Here is a 19,721-nt window from a genome sequence, read left to right on the forward strand (position 1 = left end):
TCTTGTTTTGATGCTCTTGTTTTTAGAATGAAAAGGTTGGCCATGATAAGAAACAAAACGGTCATTTATTTATTCCTCATTCTCACTCACAACCAGAGCATGCAGCACCATGCAGCCACATGCTGGTAAAAAGTTGGAGTTAGTTTCAAGTTAATTCAGACATGGTATTTCATTAATGTACAAACGGATTGCGGACTAACAGATTGCATATGAAACGAACAATCGGTTATACATTTAGTCCAATTACAACATTCTTGTCATTCAGTGATCTTCCTTTGGTAAAAAAAAAAAAATGGACCAATGCATGGGCGTTTCTGTGTGGACAAGCAGAATGGAACCTTCCATGAGCTCAAAGGAAGTGCTCCTCACATCATAATACCAAAGACAGTACAAATAATACCTTTCGTGTCCAGCCTCTGAAATGTGTTCTTGAGCACAAGCACAGCTACAGCATTAGAAGACTTGAGAAGTGCCACGTAACAAGGCTCCCTGTGGCAACCTGAACCCTAACACACATTCTACCATCAAGACATTGATCGTGCTTGTAGTTTTAATTTTTTTCATTGTGGTTGTAAATGGTAGGCTTACTTCTATCAACTTCCACAATGCTTTTATGTAGAGCACCCTTTCTGGCCTAGTACCATTAGTCCTGGGCAGCAGCAGACCAGACAGTATTATGTCTGTCTCTTTTACTCTCACAGTCCTCCCTTTCCTCATGAATCCCAGTGTTTGCCACAGTTCTGGCAGCTGACCTCTGTCATGTAGAGGTATGAGCTGATGGCCTCCCTCAGCCCCTCACTCACTAGAGAGTCCTCTGAATCCACGCTGGCCTTACTGAAGATCATTGAACTGGAAAGACAGAGGCATATGGAATGTGATATACTTTAACTACCACCAGAATGCATCATCTTACAATGTGTACACACAATGCAATTGATTGCATAGCTATAGCATCACATTTCATGTCATGTTGACAAACAGTGAAATAAATAGTGTGTAGGTCACTTTGGACACAAAATATGGTAGATGGAAGATTTAGGAATGTGTCCCACCTGTCTACATCATTCCAGTTGAGTGTGGGCCTCCTTATAGCTTTGGGATAGGATCTGGTGGTCATGGTAGTATTGTTTGAGCCTTGGATGATGCAAGGCTCCCTCAGTAAACAGCACAACCCATCTGCTGACTCTGTAGATAGACATGTTTCCAAATGTTTAAAACATTCTCTAGCCAAACAACTCATTATGATTGGCCATTTTTATTTGTAAGTGACCTCAGTCACCAGTAGGGTTGCAACGCTACCGGTAATTTACCAAAGTTACTGGAATCCTTTGTGATTTTGGTTATTAACAGTTAATCTATGGCAATCTATGGTAACTTTAGTAATTTATACTTGAATAACTTAAACATTTTATTTATATATATAGTATATATTTTTATATCTGTGTCTATATTGTCAATGAATTTCTAGTGGATAGACTATATGGTTCAAGAGAAAATTGCTTAATTAATGAAAAAAGCATCTAATCAACAATGGCATTATTTTCAATTCACTCTGCAACTCTTCCAACTATTGACTTTATTCACAACTTCCACCAGTTTAGGGCCATATTGACATAGTAAAAAAAAATATTTAAAAAGTATATACAGTACCAGTCAAAAGTTTGGACACACCTACTCATTCAAGTGGTTTTCTTTATTTTTACTATGTTCTACATTGCAGAATAATAGTGAAGACATCAAAACTATGAAATAACACATATGGAATCATGTAATAACCAAACAAGTGTTAAACAAATCAAAATATATTTGAGATTCTTCAAAAAGCCACCCTTTGCCTTGATGACAGCTTTGCACACCTTTGGCATTCTCTCAACCAACTTCATGAGGAATGCTTTTCCAACAGCCTTGAAGGAGTTCCTACATATGCTTAGCACTTGTTGGCTGCTTTTCCTTCACTCTGCGGTCCAACTCATCCCAAACCATCTCAATTGGGTTAAGGTCAGGTGATTGTGGAGGTCAGGTCATCTGATGCAGCACTCCATCACTCTCCTTGGTCAAATAGCCCTTACACAGCCTGGGGGTGTGTTTTGGGTCATTGTCCTGTTGAAAAACAAATGATAGTCCCACTAAGCACAAACCAGATGGGCTGGCGTATCGCTGCAGAATGCTGTGGTATCCATGCTGGTTAAGTGTCCCTTGAATTCTAAATAAATAAATCACTGACAGTGTCACCAGCAAAGCACCTCACACATCACACCTCCTCCTCTTATCCAGAGCGACTTACAGTTAGTGAGTGCATACATTTTCATCGGTTCACCTACTCTGCATCTCACAAAGACACGGCGGTTGGAACCAAAAATCTCACATTTGGACTCATCAGACCAAAGGATAGATTTCCACCGGTCTAATGCCCATTGCTTGTGTTTCTTGGCCCAAGCATGTCTCTTCTTCTTATTGGTGTCCTTTAGTAGTGGTTTCTTTGCAGCAATTCGACCATGAAGGCCTGATTCACACAGTCTCCTCTGAACAGTTGATGTTGAGATGTGTCTGTTACTTGAACTCTGTGAAGCATTTATTTGGGCTGCAATCTGAGGTGCAGTTAACTCTAATGAACTTATCCTCTGCAGCAGAGGTAACTCTGGGTCTTCCTTTCCTGTGGGGGTCCTCATGAGAGCCAGTTTCATCATAGCGCTTGATGGTTTTTGCGACTGCACTTGAAGAAACTTTAAAAGTTCTTGACATTTTCCGTATTGACTGACCTTCATGTCTTAAAGTAATGATGGACTGTCGTTTCTCTTTGCTTATTTGAGCTGTTCTTGCCATAATATGGACTTGGTCTTTTACCAAATAGGGCTATCTTCTGTATACCAACCCTACCTTGTCACAACACAACTGATTGGCTCAAACGCATTAAGAAGGAAAGAAATTCCACAAATTAACTTTTAACAAGGCACACCTGTTAATTGAAATGCATTCCAGGTGACTACCTCATGAAGCTGGTTGAGAGAATGCCAAGAGAGTGCAAAGCTGTCATCAAGGCAAAGGGTGGCTACTTTGAAGAATCTCAAAGATAAAATATATTTTGATTTGTTTGGTTAATACATGATTCCATATGTGTTATTTCATAGTTTTGATGTGTTCACTATTCTACAATGTAGAAAATAGTACAAATAAAGAAAAACCCTTGAATGAATAGGTGTGTCCAAACTTTTGACTGGTACTGTATTTAATAATAATGCATTTGAGCCCATTGATGGGCTTGCACCCACCAGAGTAGTGTTCCACCAATTGGCCCAGGGAGTAGAAGGTGAGGCTAGGGGAGATGTAGAACCAGCCATTTTGGAGGCTACAGATGCGGTAGTGTTTCACTGTGGCCAGATATGAGTCCATTGTCACAAGGATTGAGAGCGAGTAGGTTTCTGTGAGTAAAAATAACACCGGACTCTTGACACGTAACAGTGATGAAACAGTGCACACAAGTCCTAGGCTAGATCCAAGATGGCGTAGCAGTGCGGTCGTGTTTTCTTTAGTGTCCTCATGTAAATAGCCTGTTTTTTTCTTTTTTGTCTTTTTCGTATATATTTCTCAATCTCACTTTCCATCTTTTAACTAAATATACTTTCCTGCAACCCGCCTCACCCAATGTGGAACGGATTCTATGATTTCTTCATACATTTTTATCCAGAACCTCTGGCTGAAACTAGCCAGCTAGCCAGCTAACTAGCTACTTGCTATTAGCCACCATTAGCGGTCTTCACCATTGTCCGTGGCCATGGCCTGCAGTACCTACCAGCCAGCTCTAGCCTGGACAATTATCGGCCAGTCTGCACATCGCGCTATCGAGCCAGAGCATATCGGATTTTCTGCCGGAATCACTGAATCACTGGACCTTAACACCGGATCATCGCAACTAGCTAGCTGCAACCGAATGGCTGTTGTCGTTGTTGGCTAATCAACACTGTCCTGAAGCTAACCCCAGTTAGCCTTGAGCTAGCCTCCAGCCAGGCCCATCTCCCGGCTATCGACCTCTCTGTCAACCGGACGGGACTTCCTAGTGTTGACACGGAGCCCCGCCGATCCATCACGACTGGTCTGCCAACGTAATTGTCTGATGTGGTTTCAACAGGCTTCCCGTTGCGACGACCACGAAGATCCATCTGCTAGCCCCGGCCCGCTAGCACACGCAATCAACAGCCGTGCCTCCAGCTCGCCTGTAGCGTAGCAGCCACTGAACTGCTCCCGGACTTACTTATTGCTGTTCACTGGACCTTATGATCACTCAGCTACACAGCTGATGCCTGCTGGACTGTTCCTTTATACTGTACCCCATCCTGTTGATCTGTTTAGCCTCAGCTCAAACTTTCATCGCCATTACCAGCTGTTGTCTTAGCTCTCTCGAATAACACCTGTGACTGCTTTATGCCTCTCTCCCATGTCAATATGCCTTGCCTATTGCTGTTTCGGTTAGTTCTAACTGTACTTTTTCAATGTAGAGCCCCCAGTCCTGCTCAACCTGTCTCAGATAGATCCTTTGTCCCACCCCCCACACACGCGGAGACCGGCTCAATCGGTGCCTCCAGTGATGCTATCTCTTTCATCTTTACCCAACGCTTAGGTTTACCTCCACTGTACTCATATCCTTCCATATCCTTGTCTGTACATAATGCCCTGAATCTTTTCTACAACGCCCGGAAATCGGCCCCTTTTTTTCTCTGTACCCAACGCACTAGAAGACCAGTTCTTAAAGCCTTTAGCCGTATCCTTATTCTACTCCTCCTCTGTTCCTCTGGTGATGTAGAGGTTAACCCAGGCCCTGTAGCCCCCAGTATCACTCCTGCACCCCAGGCGCTATCATTTCTTGACTTCTGTAATCGCAAAGGCCTTGGTTTCTTGCATGTTAACATCAGAAGCCTCCTACCTAAATTTGAGTTATTCACTGCGTTAGCACACTCAGCCAACCCTGATGTTCTAGCAGTGTCTGAATCCTGGCTTAGGAAGGCCACCAAAGATTCTGAAATGCCCATTCCCAACTACAACATTTTCCGTCTAGATAGAACTGCCAAAGGGGGCGGAGTTGCAATCTACTGTAGAGATCTATCATACTATCCAGGTCTGTGCCCAAACAGTTTGAGCTTCTACTTCAAAAAATCCACCTTTCCAGAAATAAGTCTCTCACTGTTGCTGCTTGCTACAGACAGCTGTGCCCTGAACACCATATGTGAATTGATTGCCCCCCATCTATCCTCAGAGTTCATATTGCTTGGTGACCTAAACTGGGATATGCTTAACACCCCGGCCGTCCTACAATCTAAACTAGATGCCCTCAATCTCACACAAATTATCAAGGAACCTACCAGGTACAACCCTAAATCCGTTCACACGGGCACCCTCATAGATATAATCCTGACTAATTTACCCTCTAAATACACCTCCGCTGTCTTCAACCAGGATCTCAGCGATCACTGCCTCATTGCCTGCGTCCGTAATGGATCCACGGTCAAACGACCACCCCTCATCACTGTCAAACGCTCCCTAAAACACTTCAGCGAGCAGGCCTTTCTAATTGACCTGGCCCGGGTATCCTGGAATGATAGTGACCTCATTCCATCAGTAGAGGATGCCTGGTTGTTCTTTAAAAGTGCTTTCCTCTCCATCTTAAATAAGCATGCCCCATTCAAAAAATTCAGAACTAAGAACAGATATAGCCCCTGGTTCACCCCAGACTTGGCGTACTGCATTAGCATCGAACAGCCCCCGCGATATGCAACTTTTCAGGGAAGTCAGGAACCAATATACACAATCAGTTAGGAAAGCAAAGGCTAACTTTTTCAAACAGAAATGTGCATCCTGTAGCACTAACTCCAAAAAGTTTTGGGACACTGTAAAGTCCATGGAGAATAAGAGCACCTCCTCCCAGCTGCCCACTGCACTGAGGCTAGGAAACACTGTCACTACCGATAAATCTACGATAATCGAAAATTTCAACAAGCATTTTGCTACGGCCATGCTTTCCACCTGGCTACCCCTACCCCGGCCACCAGCTCTGCACCCTCCGCTGCAACTTGCCCATGCCCCCCCGCTTCTCCTTCACCCAAATTCAGATAGCTGATGTTCTGAAAGAGCTGCAAAATCTGGACCCCTACTAATCAGCTGGGCTAGACAATCTGGACCCTTTCTTTCTAAAACTAGCCGCCGAAATTGTCGCAACCCCTATCACCAGCCTGTTCAACCTCTCTTTCGTGTCGTCTGAGATCTCCAGAGATTGGAAAGCTGCCGCGGTCATCCCCCTCTTCAAAGGGGGTGACACTCTAGATCCAAACTGTTACAGACCTATATCCATCCTGCCCTGCCTTTCGAATCCCACCGTACCTTCTCCGCTATGCAATCTGGTTTCCGAGCTGGTCATGGGTGTACCTCAGCCATGCTCAAGGTCCTAAACGATATAATAACCGCGATCGATAAGACAGTACTGTGCAGCCGTCTTCATTGACCTGGCCAAGGCTTTTGACTCTGTCAATCACCGCATTCTTATTGGCAGACTAAATAGCCTTGGTTTCTAAAATGACTGCCTCGCCTGGTTCACCAACTACTTCTCAGATAGAGTTCAATGTGTCAAATCGGAAGGCCTGTTGTCTGGACCTCTGGCAGTCTCTATGGGGGTGCCACAGGGTTCAATTCTCGGGCCGAATCTATTCTCTGTGTATATCAATGATGTCGCTCTTGCTGCTGGTGACTCTCAGATCCACCTCTACGCAGACGACACCATTTTGTATACATCTGGCCCTTCATTGAACACTGTGTTAACAAACCTCCAAACGAGCTTCAATGCCATACAACACTCCTTCCGTGGCCTACAACTGCTCTTAAACGCTAGTAAAACTAAATGCATGCTCTTCAATCGAACACTGCTTGCACCCGCCTGCCCGACTAGAATCACTACTCTCGGCGGCTCTGACTTAGAATATGTGGACAACTACAAATACCTAGGTGTCTGGTTAGACTGTAAACTTTCCTTCCAGACTCACATTAAGCATCTCCAATCCAAAACTGACTATCCTACCAATCCTTGACTTCGGCGATGTCATTTACAAAATAGCTTCCAACACTCTACTCAGCAATTTGGATGTAATCTATCACAGTGCCATCCGTTTTGTCACCAAAGCCCCATATACTACCCACCATTGTGACCTATACGCTCTCGTTGGCTGGCCCTCACTACATATTCGTCACCAAACCCACTGGCTCCAGGTCCTCTATAAATCCCTTCTAGGCAAATCCCCGCCTTATCTTAGCTCATTGGTCACCATAGCAACACCCACCTGTAGTATGCGTTCCAGCAGGTATATGTCACTGGTCATCCCCAAAGCCAACACCTCCTTTGGTCGCCATTCCTTCCAGTTCTCTGCTGCAAATAACTGGAACGAACTGCACTTATCTCCCTCACTATCTTTAAGCATCAGTTGTCAGAGCAGCTTACCGATCACTGCACCTGTACACAGCCCATCTGTAATTAGCCCACCCAACTACCTCATCCCCATATTGTTATTTATTTTGCTCATTTGCACCCCAGTATCTCTATTTGCACATCATCTTCTGCACATCTATAACTCCAGTGTTAATACTAAATTATAATTGTAATTATTTTGCACTATGGCCTATTTATTGCCTTACCTCCATAACTTACTACATTTGCACACACTGTATATAGATTTTCTATTGTGTTATTGACTGTACGTTTTGTTTATTCCATATGTAACTCTGTGTTGTTGTTGTTTTTTCCGCACTGCTTTGCTTTATCTTGGCCAGGTCGCAGTTGTAAATGAGAACTTGTTCTCAACTGGCTTACCTGGTTAAATAAAGGTGAAATAAAATAAATAAATAAAAAATTGTTGTGCTTATAACAAACTTTTTTTAGACAACTCATGTTAACATTTGTAAGAAACATTCACTAAAATGAATTTAATGAAACGAGCTTTAAGCCCTGAACATGGCCTAACCTGTGTTTGTCTGACTCTCTCGGATCAGGAAAGCCCCTGTGTGATTGTGTGGCAGCAGCAGCAGCTCCTCTGCCTTCAACCTGCTGATGCCAATATACTGCCACCTGATTAGAGCGGGAGGAGAAAGTTAAAATATTGACTATCAGAAGAAGAAGTATATACAATGAAACTCCCACTACTGGGAAACTACAGTAGTTACATAATTTGCTAAGGTAGTAGGCCTACACACTAAGAAAAGAGGGTTCCTCAAGGGTTCTTTGGGAAGGGTGATGGTGCTATGTGGAACCATAATGACTCAAAGAACCCTTGAGGAACCCTCTTTTGAGCCCTTCAATGGTTCTTTGCTCTTTTAGTGATAATTAAAATGAAAGAGGCGGTGGCTCATTACAATATTTTGAGGAGTGGTTTGCTCACAGCTTTCTTTGTGCAACCGTGTGTGTGTCATTCCAGTTGATCTAATCTGTTGTGTTATGCCATTACACGTTATACATGACTATGGCCAGTGACGGTGTCTTGTGAAAGACTTATGGCCGTATGGCCTTGTGTCAATTGAAAACGGTTGACTACTTCAGTGGTTCTCAATCCTCACCCCAGGGACCCCCAGCTGTTCCAGACCTAGCACACCTGATTCAACTTGTAAGTTATCACAATAATAACACCTATGGATTTTTAACAAAATAATTTGGCTAAACAGAATAAAAAACCCGATCTGGTTCTTCAAAATGATCTACAAAGAGCCTTTGAGATTGAGAAAGGTTCTTTATAAAACCATTCTCCATAAAGGTTCTATAAAGAACCATTAAAAAGGGTTACAAGCCAAATAACCCTTATTTGGCACAACATAGAACCATTTGTTTTTAGTGTGTACATTACATTGTTCACACTTCTCCGCCCTGTTAGGAAACTCAACTGAAACTACAACTGCCATCATCCCCCACTGAGGGAGTAGTGTCATAATAGTGCCCCCCTTCAAAAAAAAAGTGGTTGTCCCACTGGCTATCATAAGTTGAATGCACCAATTTGTAAGTCGCTCTGGATAAGAGCGTCTGCTAAATGATGTAAATGTAAAATGTAAATAATTAGGACATTGATGATGATGTCATTCAGAGCGAGAGAAAAAAAGCATTGTTCCAGAACTCTGTCTACAGACACTAGAGAGTCACAGTTCACCTACGCTCTTAGAAAAAAAAGATTATTCGGCTGTCCCCATAGCAGAACCCTTTGAAGAACCCTTTTTGGTTCCAGGACCAGGAAGAATCATTTTGGTTCCAGGTAGAACCCTTTTGGATTCAATGTAGAACCCTTTCCACAGAGGGTTCTACATGAAACCCCAAACAGTTCTACCTGGAACCCAAAATGGTTCTACCTGGAACCAAAAAGGGTTCTGCTGCACTGTAAAAAATCAAATAAAATAAAATCTAGTTGTTTCAACTAAATATTATTAAGTAACTGCTTCCACCGGCTCTTTTTTTTGTTTACTCAACTTTTCGGTTCAATTCAAGTGTTACCTGAATTTAACATTTTTAGTTGGCCCAAACTTAGCTCCAACATGAGAAAACATTGGAAAACATTCAGTCAACATAAAATTATGTGTTTGCTAAATTTTTCTCATATGTTCAATCAACTCGAAATTATTATTTTGGCATTTTACCAAAAAAAAAGGCTGTAAAACTAGTCACACACACACACACACACACACACACACACACACACACACACACACACACACAGTGCTTTTAACATACAATGTTTTCAACTTACATATTTGACACATGTTGACGTACAGTACATGATTACATTGTGCATGTTCATATACACAGTAATTGGTATTCAACATGACCTCATCTGGGATTTGAACTTCTTGGTTCACAGCATTCCAATCTTCCTGCTACTGCTACACTTTGCACTTCAAAGTAAATCTGAGCTCTGTTAAAAGTACACTCAAGAAAAACGATTTATCATAGTGTTTAAGGAGTAACATTAAAACAGAGTAATATGCCCTACCAACATTAGACTACTATACAGAAAAACCTACAATTAAATAAGTTAATGATGAGAGAATAGTCAGATTAACTGATAATTGACACAGACATGGTGGGGTAGCAGGAAGATTGAATAATAATTACTGTATAAATGAACGTGCACAAATGTAATCATGTATGTCAAGGTGTGTCAAATACGTAAGTTGAAAACATTGCATGTTAAAAGCACTGTATGTGTGACTAGTTCAACAGCCTTTTTTAGGTAAGATGCCAAAAATAATAATTTCGAGTTGAATGAACATAGGACACAAATTGAGCAAACACATCAATTTAAGTTGACTGTTGTTGGAGGCTTGGAGCTAATTTTGGGCCAACAATTTTTTTTAAATTCAGGTAACACTTTGACCGAAAAGTTGAGTAAAAAAAAAAGGCTTTGGAACCAGTTACTTAATAATAATTAGTTGAAACAACTAGAGTAGTGTTTATTTTATATATATACGATTATTTATTTTTTATTATTATTTTGACAGTGCATGGGGACAGCCTAGGAACCCTTTTGGAATCATTTTTTCTAAGATCGTACACAGAAGCTCCCACCTTTAAGTGGAGTCCCCACCTCTCTCTCTTCCCTATTGATGAATTCCAATACCCACCCTCTCATGACATCAACTCATTGTAAACAGCTGTGACAGTCAGAAATAAAAAGTGAGACTAAGTAGTAGTTATCTTACCTGTTAATTACTTTGGCAGTGTAGTTGCTGGGGATATAACTCTCATTGCCTGTTGTTGTGGATCGCACCATCCAAAAATCCCCATCGCTGCAAATAAAGAGATCAGTGCTTTCAACCAAACTACCACATATACTGCATGTACAGCTCCATGCATGTATGTATGTCACTTACTCTAATAACACAGTGAGCCTCTCCCCTATGTGGATTCTGGACTCCAAGGGACCTTGGGAGGGGTAGTTATAGAGGGATACCACCATGGGCCTGTTATTGTCTGAAAAAATAAGAATGGTTTTTAATAGTTGCAATCAGCATTCAGGCTGGGTGGAGGATTCTTTCAGATTGGGTTAACAAAATCAAGAATTCAGAAGACCTATAGAGGAAGCTGGGCCTTTAGTCTTACCTGACATTGCAGGTTCAGTTGGATTCTCAAGAGTTGGCATATTGGATCGTACTTTGATCAGGCAATTCCCCATGACCAGCTGCTTCTCTAGCTGTATGTCTGGATGACTGTATAGGCTGAGAGAGAGAGGAGTGTACTGTCATTTATCTTCTCTTGTCATTCGGGTTACACAAACAAGATGACACAGGGAAATAATTAACCACAACAAAAAACCATCATTTCCTCAATATCCTGACAAGTTTCCATTCAAAAATGATTATGACGAGCCTTGTACATATTCATTATGATCTAAACAATGACTGACAAAATAAAGGATTCAGGTACACTTTACAATACACAGGCCTTATAAAAGTATAACTACCAATGGAATAACTTTTAATTAGTGTAAATGCAACAAAAAGTGCTTCCATTTTAATGAGTTATAAAGTAAAACTGAAACTTACTCACCTTATTGAACTCCTATTTAACTGTTGGGTGATGATGATGGGTTGCCACACACAGCTGTCTATATCCTCCTCTGTGTAGCTGATATACACTCAGCAAAGACCAGTGCTGCAACTAAGATTGTGAGTGTTATGTGTCCTGTCTTCAGTGTCTGCCAGTATACTGTACATTTAAAAGTACGTACACGTGTATGTGTGCGTGAGAGTGTGGGATCAACACTCTGTCCTATCACAATCAGTGAGAAAGAGAAGACGTCTCCTTACTCTGCTCCGTTGCTTGGGAGAGTACTCTATCTACACAACTGTGGCTGAGGGGGTAGATTGATGAAGAGACAGAGGCCCACTCGATGAGGACAGGTTTTTATGCCACTAGTAGCTTCCTGTGATGCCAAAGGCCCTGACATCCTGACACAAAACAGTGTGTATGGAGGGGTTGACATAACTTTTCATGTCTATAAAACTGCATTTCTACAAAGTGTACAGTATGCACAAAAACATTAAATACATATTCTGCTTAAATTACATACTACTTTTCCAGGCTAATGTAATCTATCAACAATCAGCATCAGAGCTTTGAGTCATAAATACATGTACACCACAATAACGTGTACACCTACTGAATATACCATAACCAGCTGGGAGGACTGAGTGTGTCAGACTTACAGTAATATCTATATTCTTCTCTGAAAACAAGCTGCAGAAGGAAAAAAATTGCATCCTGTAATGTAATGATGCATTTGATCAGTGTCTTTTCCAGAGCACTGTAAATATATTATTATTCTATGCAGTAATGTGTAGGATATGTACAGTGGGGCACAAAATTAATGACACCCTTGATAAAGATTAGCAATAATTACTATATAAAATATATAATTCTAATACTGAGCTATATCGTATGCTCAACATTTTTTGGAAATGATATTATTTTTATACTAATGCAATTGCTCAGAGAAAAATATTTTGTTTAACAAGTCATATAGATTTAATAATGATTGGCACCCCTAAAGATTCCTATAAATCAAGTAGTCAAAAGTTTAGTATTTGGTCCCATATTCCTAGCACGGAATGACTACATCAAGTGTGTGACTCTACAAACTTGTTGGATGCATTTGCAGTTCGTTTTGGTTGTGTTTCAGATTATTTTGTGCCCAATAGAAATGAGTAGTAAATAATGCATTGTGTCATTTGGGAGTCACCTTTATTGTAAATAATAGTTGTATTGTGTTGTATTGGGGTTGTGCAATAGAGCATTATGGAGGTTATATGTGTTCAGAAGCTTGGTGACATTGTTGAATAGAGAGTGATAGTTGAACATTTTTGGGATATTATTCAATTCAAATTAGTTTTTTCAAATTACGGGAGACGGAGGAGGTATATTATATATTTTTTATATTTTTATTTTTTTGTCATTTAGCAGACGCTCTTATCCAGAGCGATTAACAGGAGCAATTCACCACTTTTTTTCAAAGTCGACAAAGAGGGTGATGTTGCTTGAACTGGATGGATGTGCACGTTTGCCGAAAAATTTACCGACACGTTGGAATTTCACTTCTAGAATTGTCAACACTGTGGCGAAAAACTATGAGCAACTGAAGGACACCACCCATATCATAAAGCACCCTACCATGGATGATGATACTGTGTCATGTGCAGATGGGTTCAAGGCAAAGCTGGAAGATTTAGATTTTAAAAAATTACTTCTCACTTTTGAGGAGATATTTGCTCACACAGATGTTGTGTTTGACAGTGCAGCAGAAAGCCATCGGTTTAGCCTACTGTAAGAGAAGAATAGAGAATCTGACAAGCAGAATGGAGGAGCACAAGTCTGATGTAGAATTCAGTGCCATATGTGAGAAGGAAGCAAGCATGACAGAGGATCCAGAGATTACAAGGCACTGTATGACTCAATTCATGATAACATCAAGTCTCAGATAGCACAGAGGTACACAAGCCTGGACAGCATGCGATTCCTGGAGTTGTTAGATGGTAGTAAATTTGATTAATTCAAGAGAAAATTCCCAGATGATGCTTTGACAAGCCTATTGCAGACCTATATTGCAGACCTATGGCCATTTGTTTGATCAGGAAAGACTGTAAACAGAGCTTCAAGTGTATTACTGTGACGGGGAGATTCAAGGGAACATTGCAAAGCTGTGTGACACAATCCTGTACTACACTGTGTGCACAATTATTAGGCAAGTTGTATGTTTGAGGATTCATTTGATTATTGATCAACTACAGTGCTCTCGGTCAATCCAAAATGTTAATAAACCTCAAACCTGAATATTTAAGAAAGTAAAAGTGAGGTTTTGGCTTTCTTTTGAGAATATCTATGTGTGCGCAATTATCATGCAACTAAATTAAAAACCAAAAGTTCCCCATCTCAGTTGTTTACTTTCATATGTTAAAGTGAGAATAATAAACAAACTCAACATTTACAAATAAACATTTCTGACATTTCAAAAAACAAATCAGTGACCTATATAGCCACCCTTCTTTTCAATAAAAGTCATAAGCCTTCCATCCATGGAGTCTGTCAGTTTCTTGATCTGTTGACGATCAACTTTTTGTGCAGCAGCAACCACAGCCTCCCAGATACTGGTAAATCGACCGTTTAAGAAGGGACCACAAGTTCTCAATAGGGTTTAGGTCAGGTGAGGAAGGGGGCCATGTCATTATTCTTTCATCTTTAAGGACTTTACTGGCTAGCCACGCAGTGGAGTACTTCGATGCATGCGATGGAGCATTGTCCTGCATAAAAATCATGGTCTTCTTGAAAGATGCAGACTTTTTCCTGTACCACTGCTTGATGAAAGTGTCTTCTAAAAACTGGCAGTAGGTTTGGGAGTTGAGTTTGAGTCCATCTTCAACCCGAAAAGGTCCTAACTACCTCATCTTTAATAATACCAGCCCATACCAGTACCCCACCTCCACCTTGCTGGTGTCTGAGCCGAAGTGGAGCTCCGTGCCCGTTACTGATCCAGCCACGGGCCCATCCATCTGGTCCATCAAGAGTCACTCTCATCTCATCTTCAGATATTTCTTGCCCCAGTCTTGACGTTTCAACTTATGTGTCTTGTTCAGTGGTGGTCGGGTTTCAGCCTTCCTTACCTTGGCCATGTCTCTGAGCACTGAACACCTTGTACTTCTGGGCACTCCAGGTAGGTTGCAGTTCTGGAATATGACAGCACTGGAGGATAATGGGTTCCTGGTAGCTTCACGTTTGATTCTTCTCAAATCTTTGGCAGTTAATTTGTGTAGTTTTTTCTCAACACGGTTCTTGCGACCCTGTTGACTATTTGCAACAAAACGTTTGATGGTTCTGTGACCACGCCCCAATATCTTAGCAATTTCAAGAGTGCTGCATCCCTCTTAAATACTTTTTACAATTTTTGACTTTTCACAGTCAGTTAAATCTCTTTTTTGGCCCATTTTGCCTGAGGAAAAAAATCTGCCTAATAATTATACACACCTTGATATAGGGTGTTGATCTCCTTAGGCCACACCCTCCCCCATTACACAAATACACATCACCTGATATGCTTAAATCCAATGAGCATTCCAGTTTATACAGCTTGGAGTTGGGAAATATGCATAATAATGATGATATGGTCAAAATACTCCCGAGTGGTGCAGTGGTCTAAGGCACTGCATCGCAGTGCTAGCTGTGCCACTAGAGATCCTGGTTCGAATCCAGGCTCTGTCATAGCCGGTCGCGACCGGGAGACCCATGGGGCGGCGCACAATTGGCCCAGCGTCGTCCAGGGTAGGGGAGGGAATGGCCGGCAGGGATGTAGCTCAGTTGGTAGAGCATGGCGTTTGCAACGCCAGGGTTGTGGGTTCGATTCCCACGGGGGGGCAGTATAAAAAAATTAATATATAAAAATGGGTGAACAGCCCTGTGCCCTCTGAAGAACTGAACAGTCTGTGCCCCTCTGAAGAACTGAATCCTCTGGTCCTCTGCTGTCTGTTATTCCCCATGTCCCATATGCCCTTTCATCCACTGGCACATTGTAAGTTTCCTCTCAAAGCACTGTGAATAACCCTACACATTTTATCTCATTACTATGTAGAGTCAATCACATACACAAACACGATCACATTATTACACATGAATGTGATTTTACTCCTAGCTTGGACTAGCTCTTTTGTCTAACTGTGTTTTATTGTTTTTTGTCTTCCCAGTCAAATCATGTCCTGCCCTCAGTGGAGGAGTTGGGCTCTTCTCCAACTCCATCCATCCACGATGAGCCTTTTTCTGCACTGAAGTCTCTGAGCACCTCAACCCTGTCCTGCACTGAAGTCAAGCCTCTGAACGCTTCTACTCATGCCTCATACCCTCATTCAATCACTGCTGCCCTTCTCAACACTGTTAGTATCCCTCTCATTCCCATTCCTCATAATATTTTACTATAAATGTCTTTATGATACGATTTAGTTTAAAATCATTTATCTTTGATGATTTTTCAAATGCGCTTTGTCGTTCGGTCCGCGCCTATACCGTGGGTCTCCCATCCTCCTCAATTTTTCAAGTCACCAGCCTCCAATGTAATGGTGAGAGGTTAGCATGTCTTGGGGGTATGATCTTTGACCCTCTAACTTTCTCACTCATCATTATTGACAATTCATTCAGGTTATTCGTACTAAGGGTAGAATCCACATGATTGTAGAAGTGTTTAGAAATATAAGTATTATGTGTCCATAGATGTTTCCATATGGGCTAAGGACATCAGATAGGACAAGAGGATCTGACTCACGATCAGAATATATTTTGTCTTGACCTAAATCCAACTGATTAGGACCTGATGCACTCAGATGGAACATGTTTTGGTGGTGAGATGCAGAAATTAAATGTACTACATATTTACACTCAGTGGTTCTTGCAAATGGAAATAAGAGTTCATTTTAGAGAATCTTATGTGAGCTATGGTATAGCTGACCGTTCTACTTAATTTTTTGAGCAAGCTAAAAATAGCCTGCACTCACCGTTTACATGCAGTTTGAGGTCGATTGATGTAAGAGTGAAGAAAGAAGGTCAACCGCGGTTGGAAACTATTGACCACATTCTTCTAATTCTTCTACAAAGACAAAACAGAAGTATGTCACCTATTTTAGTCTGAAATGCAGATTATTTTTCTCAACCCTTTGCTACTATTAGATTGAGTGTTGTCGTGGAAACACTTGAAGATAGAAACAAAGAAAAGGAGCCATTTTATATCTTCTAGCTTTATTTAGTAGTACAGTAGTATAAATGAGTTGAATCAGCAGACAGTGGGAAGCACCAGTGGGCCCTCAGTGAAGAGACTGAACACATTTCCACATCATAACAGGCTTAAGTTGTTATTCATTGTGTATGTCTACTCAAGAGATGAGTCAACAGACAAAAAAAAATACAAAAGTGTAAAATAGAAAAAGGAAAAAGATGACATCAATTACAAAAGAAAAAGCATTTTTAAAACACACAGATGAAAGGAGAAGTGATTGAATCTACACAATCACATTGGCCCACAGTTCTTTCCTATTGCTTTTCTTTACGCTTTTCCATATTCCTAAAAAGCAAGTATAATGTCCTAGTCCAACCAAAGTACAGTGCATTCATACTGTCATTTGGGCCACTATATATTTGTTTACATGTTTTATTGTCACATACACCTGGGAAAACAACACAATGCAGAGAAATGTATTGAAAATCATGAATCTTATGTTTGCACCCAGCTTGGGTGATCATTCTACAGTGTGAATGGAATGACTCGGCAGAACAGAGCAGTGCAGCAAGGTACAGTACAGTATAACACAGACATCTACACTTTGCCACACAATCAAAGGAGGCATGTGTTCACAGTTCACAACATAAAAAATATCAATTAAAAAAGTGGTCTAAATATGTGCAATGAATGTAGGTATTTAGTGTAAATGTGTTCTAGATAAGAGGAATAGAGAAGGACTGAGGAGGGAATGTGTGTTTGGGCTACAGTGGATGTGAGAGATGGGACTCTTCAACCCCTCCTGTAACGCAGGAACCAATCCTCTACATTTTACATTTTTTTCTACACACAGACACATGGTGAACCAAATAAATAAAGACGTGAAGGGTAATAATCAGAAACAAAATAAGTGGAGGGACATACAGTGATTGAATCTAGAAGAATAAGTCTCCAGATTCACTTGCACAAGAGACATGCACACATATAAAATGATGGGAAACAGTTGGGTGGGGGATCGTACCATCTCAACCCTTTGAGTATACAGTATATCTGTATATCTGGTATATCTGTATATCTGACTCATTCTTTATTTTGTCCCCTCAGCTTGTGACTGGAAGTTTGACGTGTATACAGTATAATATTTCATATGCATTTGTATATATATTCTCATATTAATCACACAATTCATCACAGAACCCCCTGGCATTGAGTAGCTTAGAAGCAGGGTAGGAGAGAAACTGGGAGACATAAGTTACTGGAGGAGGATAGGGGCACCGCTGAGGGCTGCTACCCGGTGTGGAGTGAGGGAGCGATGGGGAGGTTTAGCAGGAGACCTCCATGGTCTGGGGCCCAGGCTGGTTGTCCAGGCCCCCGGTGGTGTTGGCTCCCTCCAGCAGGCTGTTGAGGTTGCGGCTGCGGCTGCTGTCCATGGAGGTGATGCTGGTAGAGGAGGTGGTGCGGGATCGGGCCAGACGAGTCATTCCAGCCGTGGGCACTACGACACAACACAGGAGTGTTAACATTCCAGTCACAATGCAGAGCACTTCATGCAATGCAGGAAGCATAATTACGTGTCCCTTCTGTTAGGGAATTACATTAATAAATCATACAAATACTGCAGATATTCACCATGCAGACAAATCTGAGGAAATAAAGGCACCAATAAAATAAAGAAAAAGCTTCAGCACCACACACATAAATACAGTATGCAAGCCAAAGACGCTGACAAGCATGTCTTGCAAAAAAGGCAATACAATAATAGCATAAAGCACTGAAAAAATATATAAATGAAGGCAAAATTAAGCAAAACTAGCACCTTGTGCAACAATAGGAAAAACAAATCAAACTTAGGGCAGTCAGAAGCAGATCGATGCTTACAGGAGCAACATAACCACCTAACAAAATGTCAAAGTATGCAGACAGTTCTTCAGTTAATTGAACAATACAGATGACTGAAAATACTAATATGTCATGACTTTCTGAGCATACCTTGACATTCATCTAATGTGTGTTAGGCTGAATGGAGGCTGGTATGAGGCCAACTGGTCTAAAACTGCTACTGCTTTAAAACCTGGTACCTGATTCGTTGCTCAGGTGACTGAGAAGAACGTAGGGAACTGTTAGCATTGATGGAGGGAGGAAAGGATTGAAAGAAGAAGAAATGAGAACATATTGAAAGGGAATAAGGTCCATGAAGGTGCAGGTAATGAATATAAATCATTTTTAAGGGAAAGACAACTGCTGTATACTACAGCGACAAAGGAAAGAAAATAGATGTGTTCTTCCTGTGTCTGATTTTATCTGGGGTAGGTCGGAGAGAGACAGAGATAGCCCAAAGGGACAAAGCAGAATTTTGGCCAATACTAATACTAAGATGATGATGAAAGATAAACAGCATCCTGTCTCACTCATACTGTTATGTAAAAATGTCTTCTTGATATCTATTGTGCTACACAACTGTGAGAAACTGTGTCCAGGTGTTTGACGTCATGCTCAGTTGTTATTTCTATTCACAACCCTTCTCTGCATGAGAAGAGGCTTTAATCAACTCTAATCTGGCGGTGACATTTCCTCTGCAGGGAGTGACTGTGCTGCCTGGCCATTAACTTTTCTCTACAGTTCTCCTCTCACACAGTGACACCTGGGGCTGCAGGCAGCACAGGCTTGGGGTTGAAACAGAAGAGCCTAGTACCATAGAAATACTGTGCTGGTGAATGAGAGGTGAAAACCTAGAAGCCTGTTTAAGTCTGCGCTTTGCTTTGTGTCAGGAGGAGATGCATCTTAAACAGTTTGGGTAGAAAAGAAAAGTACACAAGGCAAGTTGAGAGAGTCTCTCCCACGCAGAATTGAACAGGAAGTCAATTGCTGTTCAGCACGTCTTCAGTGCTAGTCATTCATGCTACAATCACAATTTCTCAGCTACTGACAACTGAGGCTATGCAACACTGCAAAGATTAAATAGGA

General features: G+C 41.3%; 2 protein-coding genes across 2 annotated transcripts in view; both read right to left on the reverse strand.

Annotated features, from left to right (window-relative positions):
- Positions 1–713: 713 nt before the first annotated feature.
- LOC311138353 (src-like-adapter 2) lies at positions 714–11,183 on the reverse strand (the record flags this gene model as incomplete). Its single annotated transcript, XM_084173019.1, has 7 exons — positions 714–849; positions 1,053–1,185; positions 3,270–3,419; positions 7,998–8,101; positions 10,711–10,797; positions 10,882–10,981; positions 11,111–11,183. The coding sequence occupies 7 exons, from the start codon at positions 11,181–11,183 to the stop codon at positions 714–716; spliced, it is 783 nt and encodes a 260-aa protein (XP_084029145.1).
- A 5,576-nt stretch (positions 11,184–16,759) lies between these two features.
- The window catches only part of ndrg3a (ndrg family member 3a), a 44,141-nt gene continuing 41,179 nt past the window's right edge, over positions 16,760–19,721 (reverse strand). Inside the window, exon 15 of the mRNA XM_084173580.1 lies at positions 16,760–18,252. Within this exon, the coding sequence (XP_084029706.1) occupies positions 18,080–18,252 (173 nt within the window). The 3' untranslated portion in view covers positions 16,760–18,079. The remainder of the gene's footprint in view (positions 18,253–19,721) is intronic.

This window comes from Coregonus lavaretus (genome assembly GCF_964263955.1).
Source record: "Coregonus lavaretus genome assembly, chromosome: 12".
NCBI lineage: Eukaryota > Metazoa > Chordata > Actinopteri > Salmoniformes > Salmonidae > Coregonus > Coregonus lavaretus.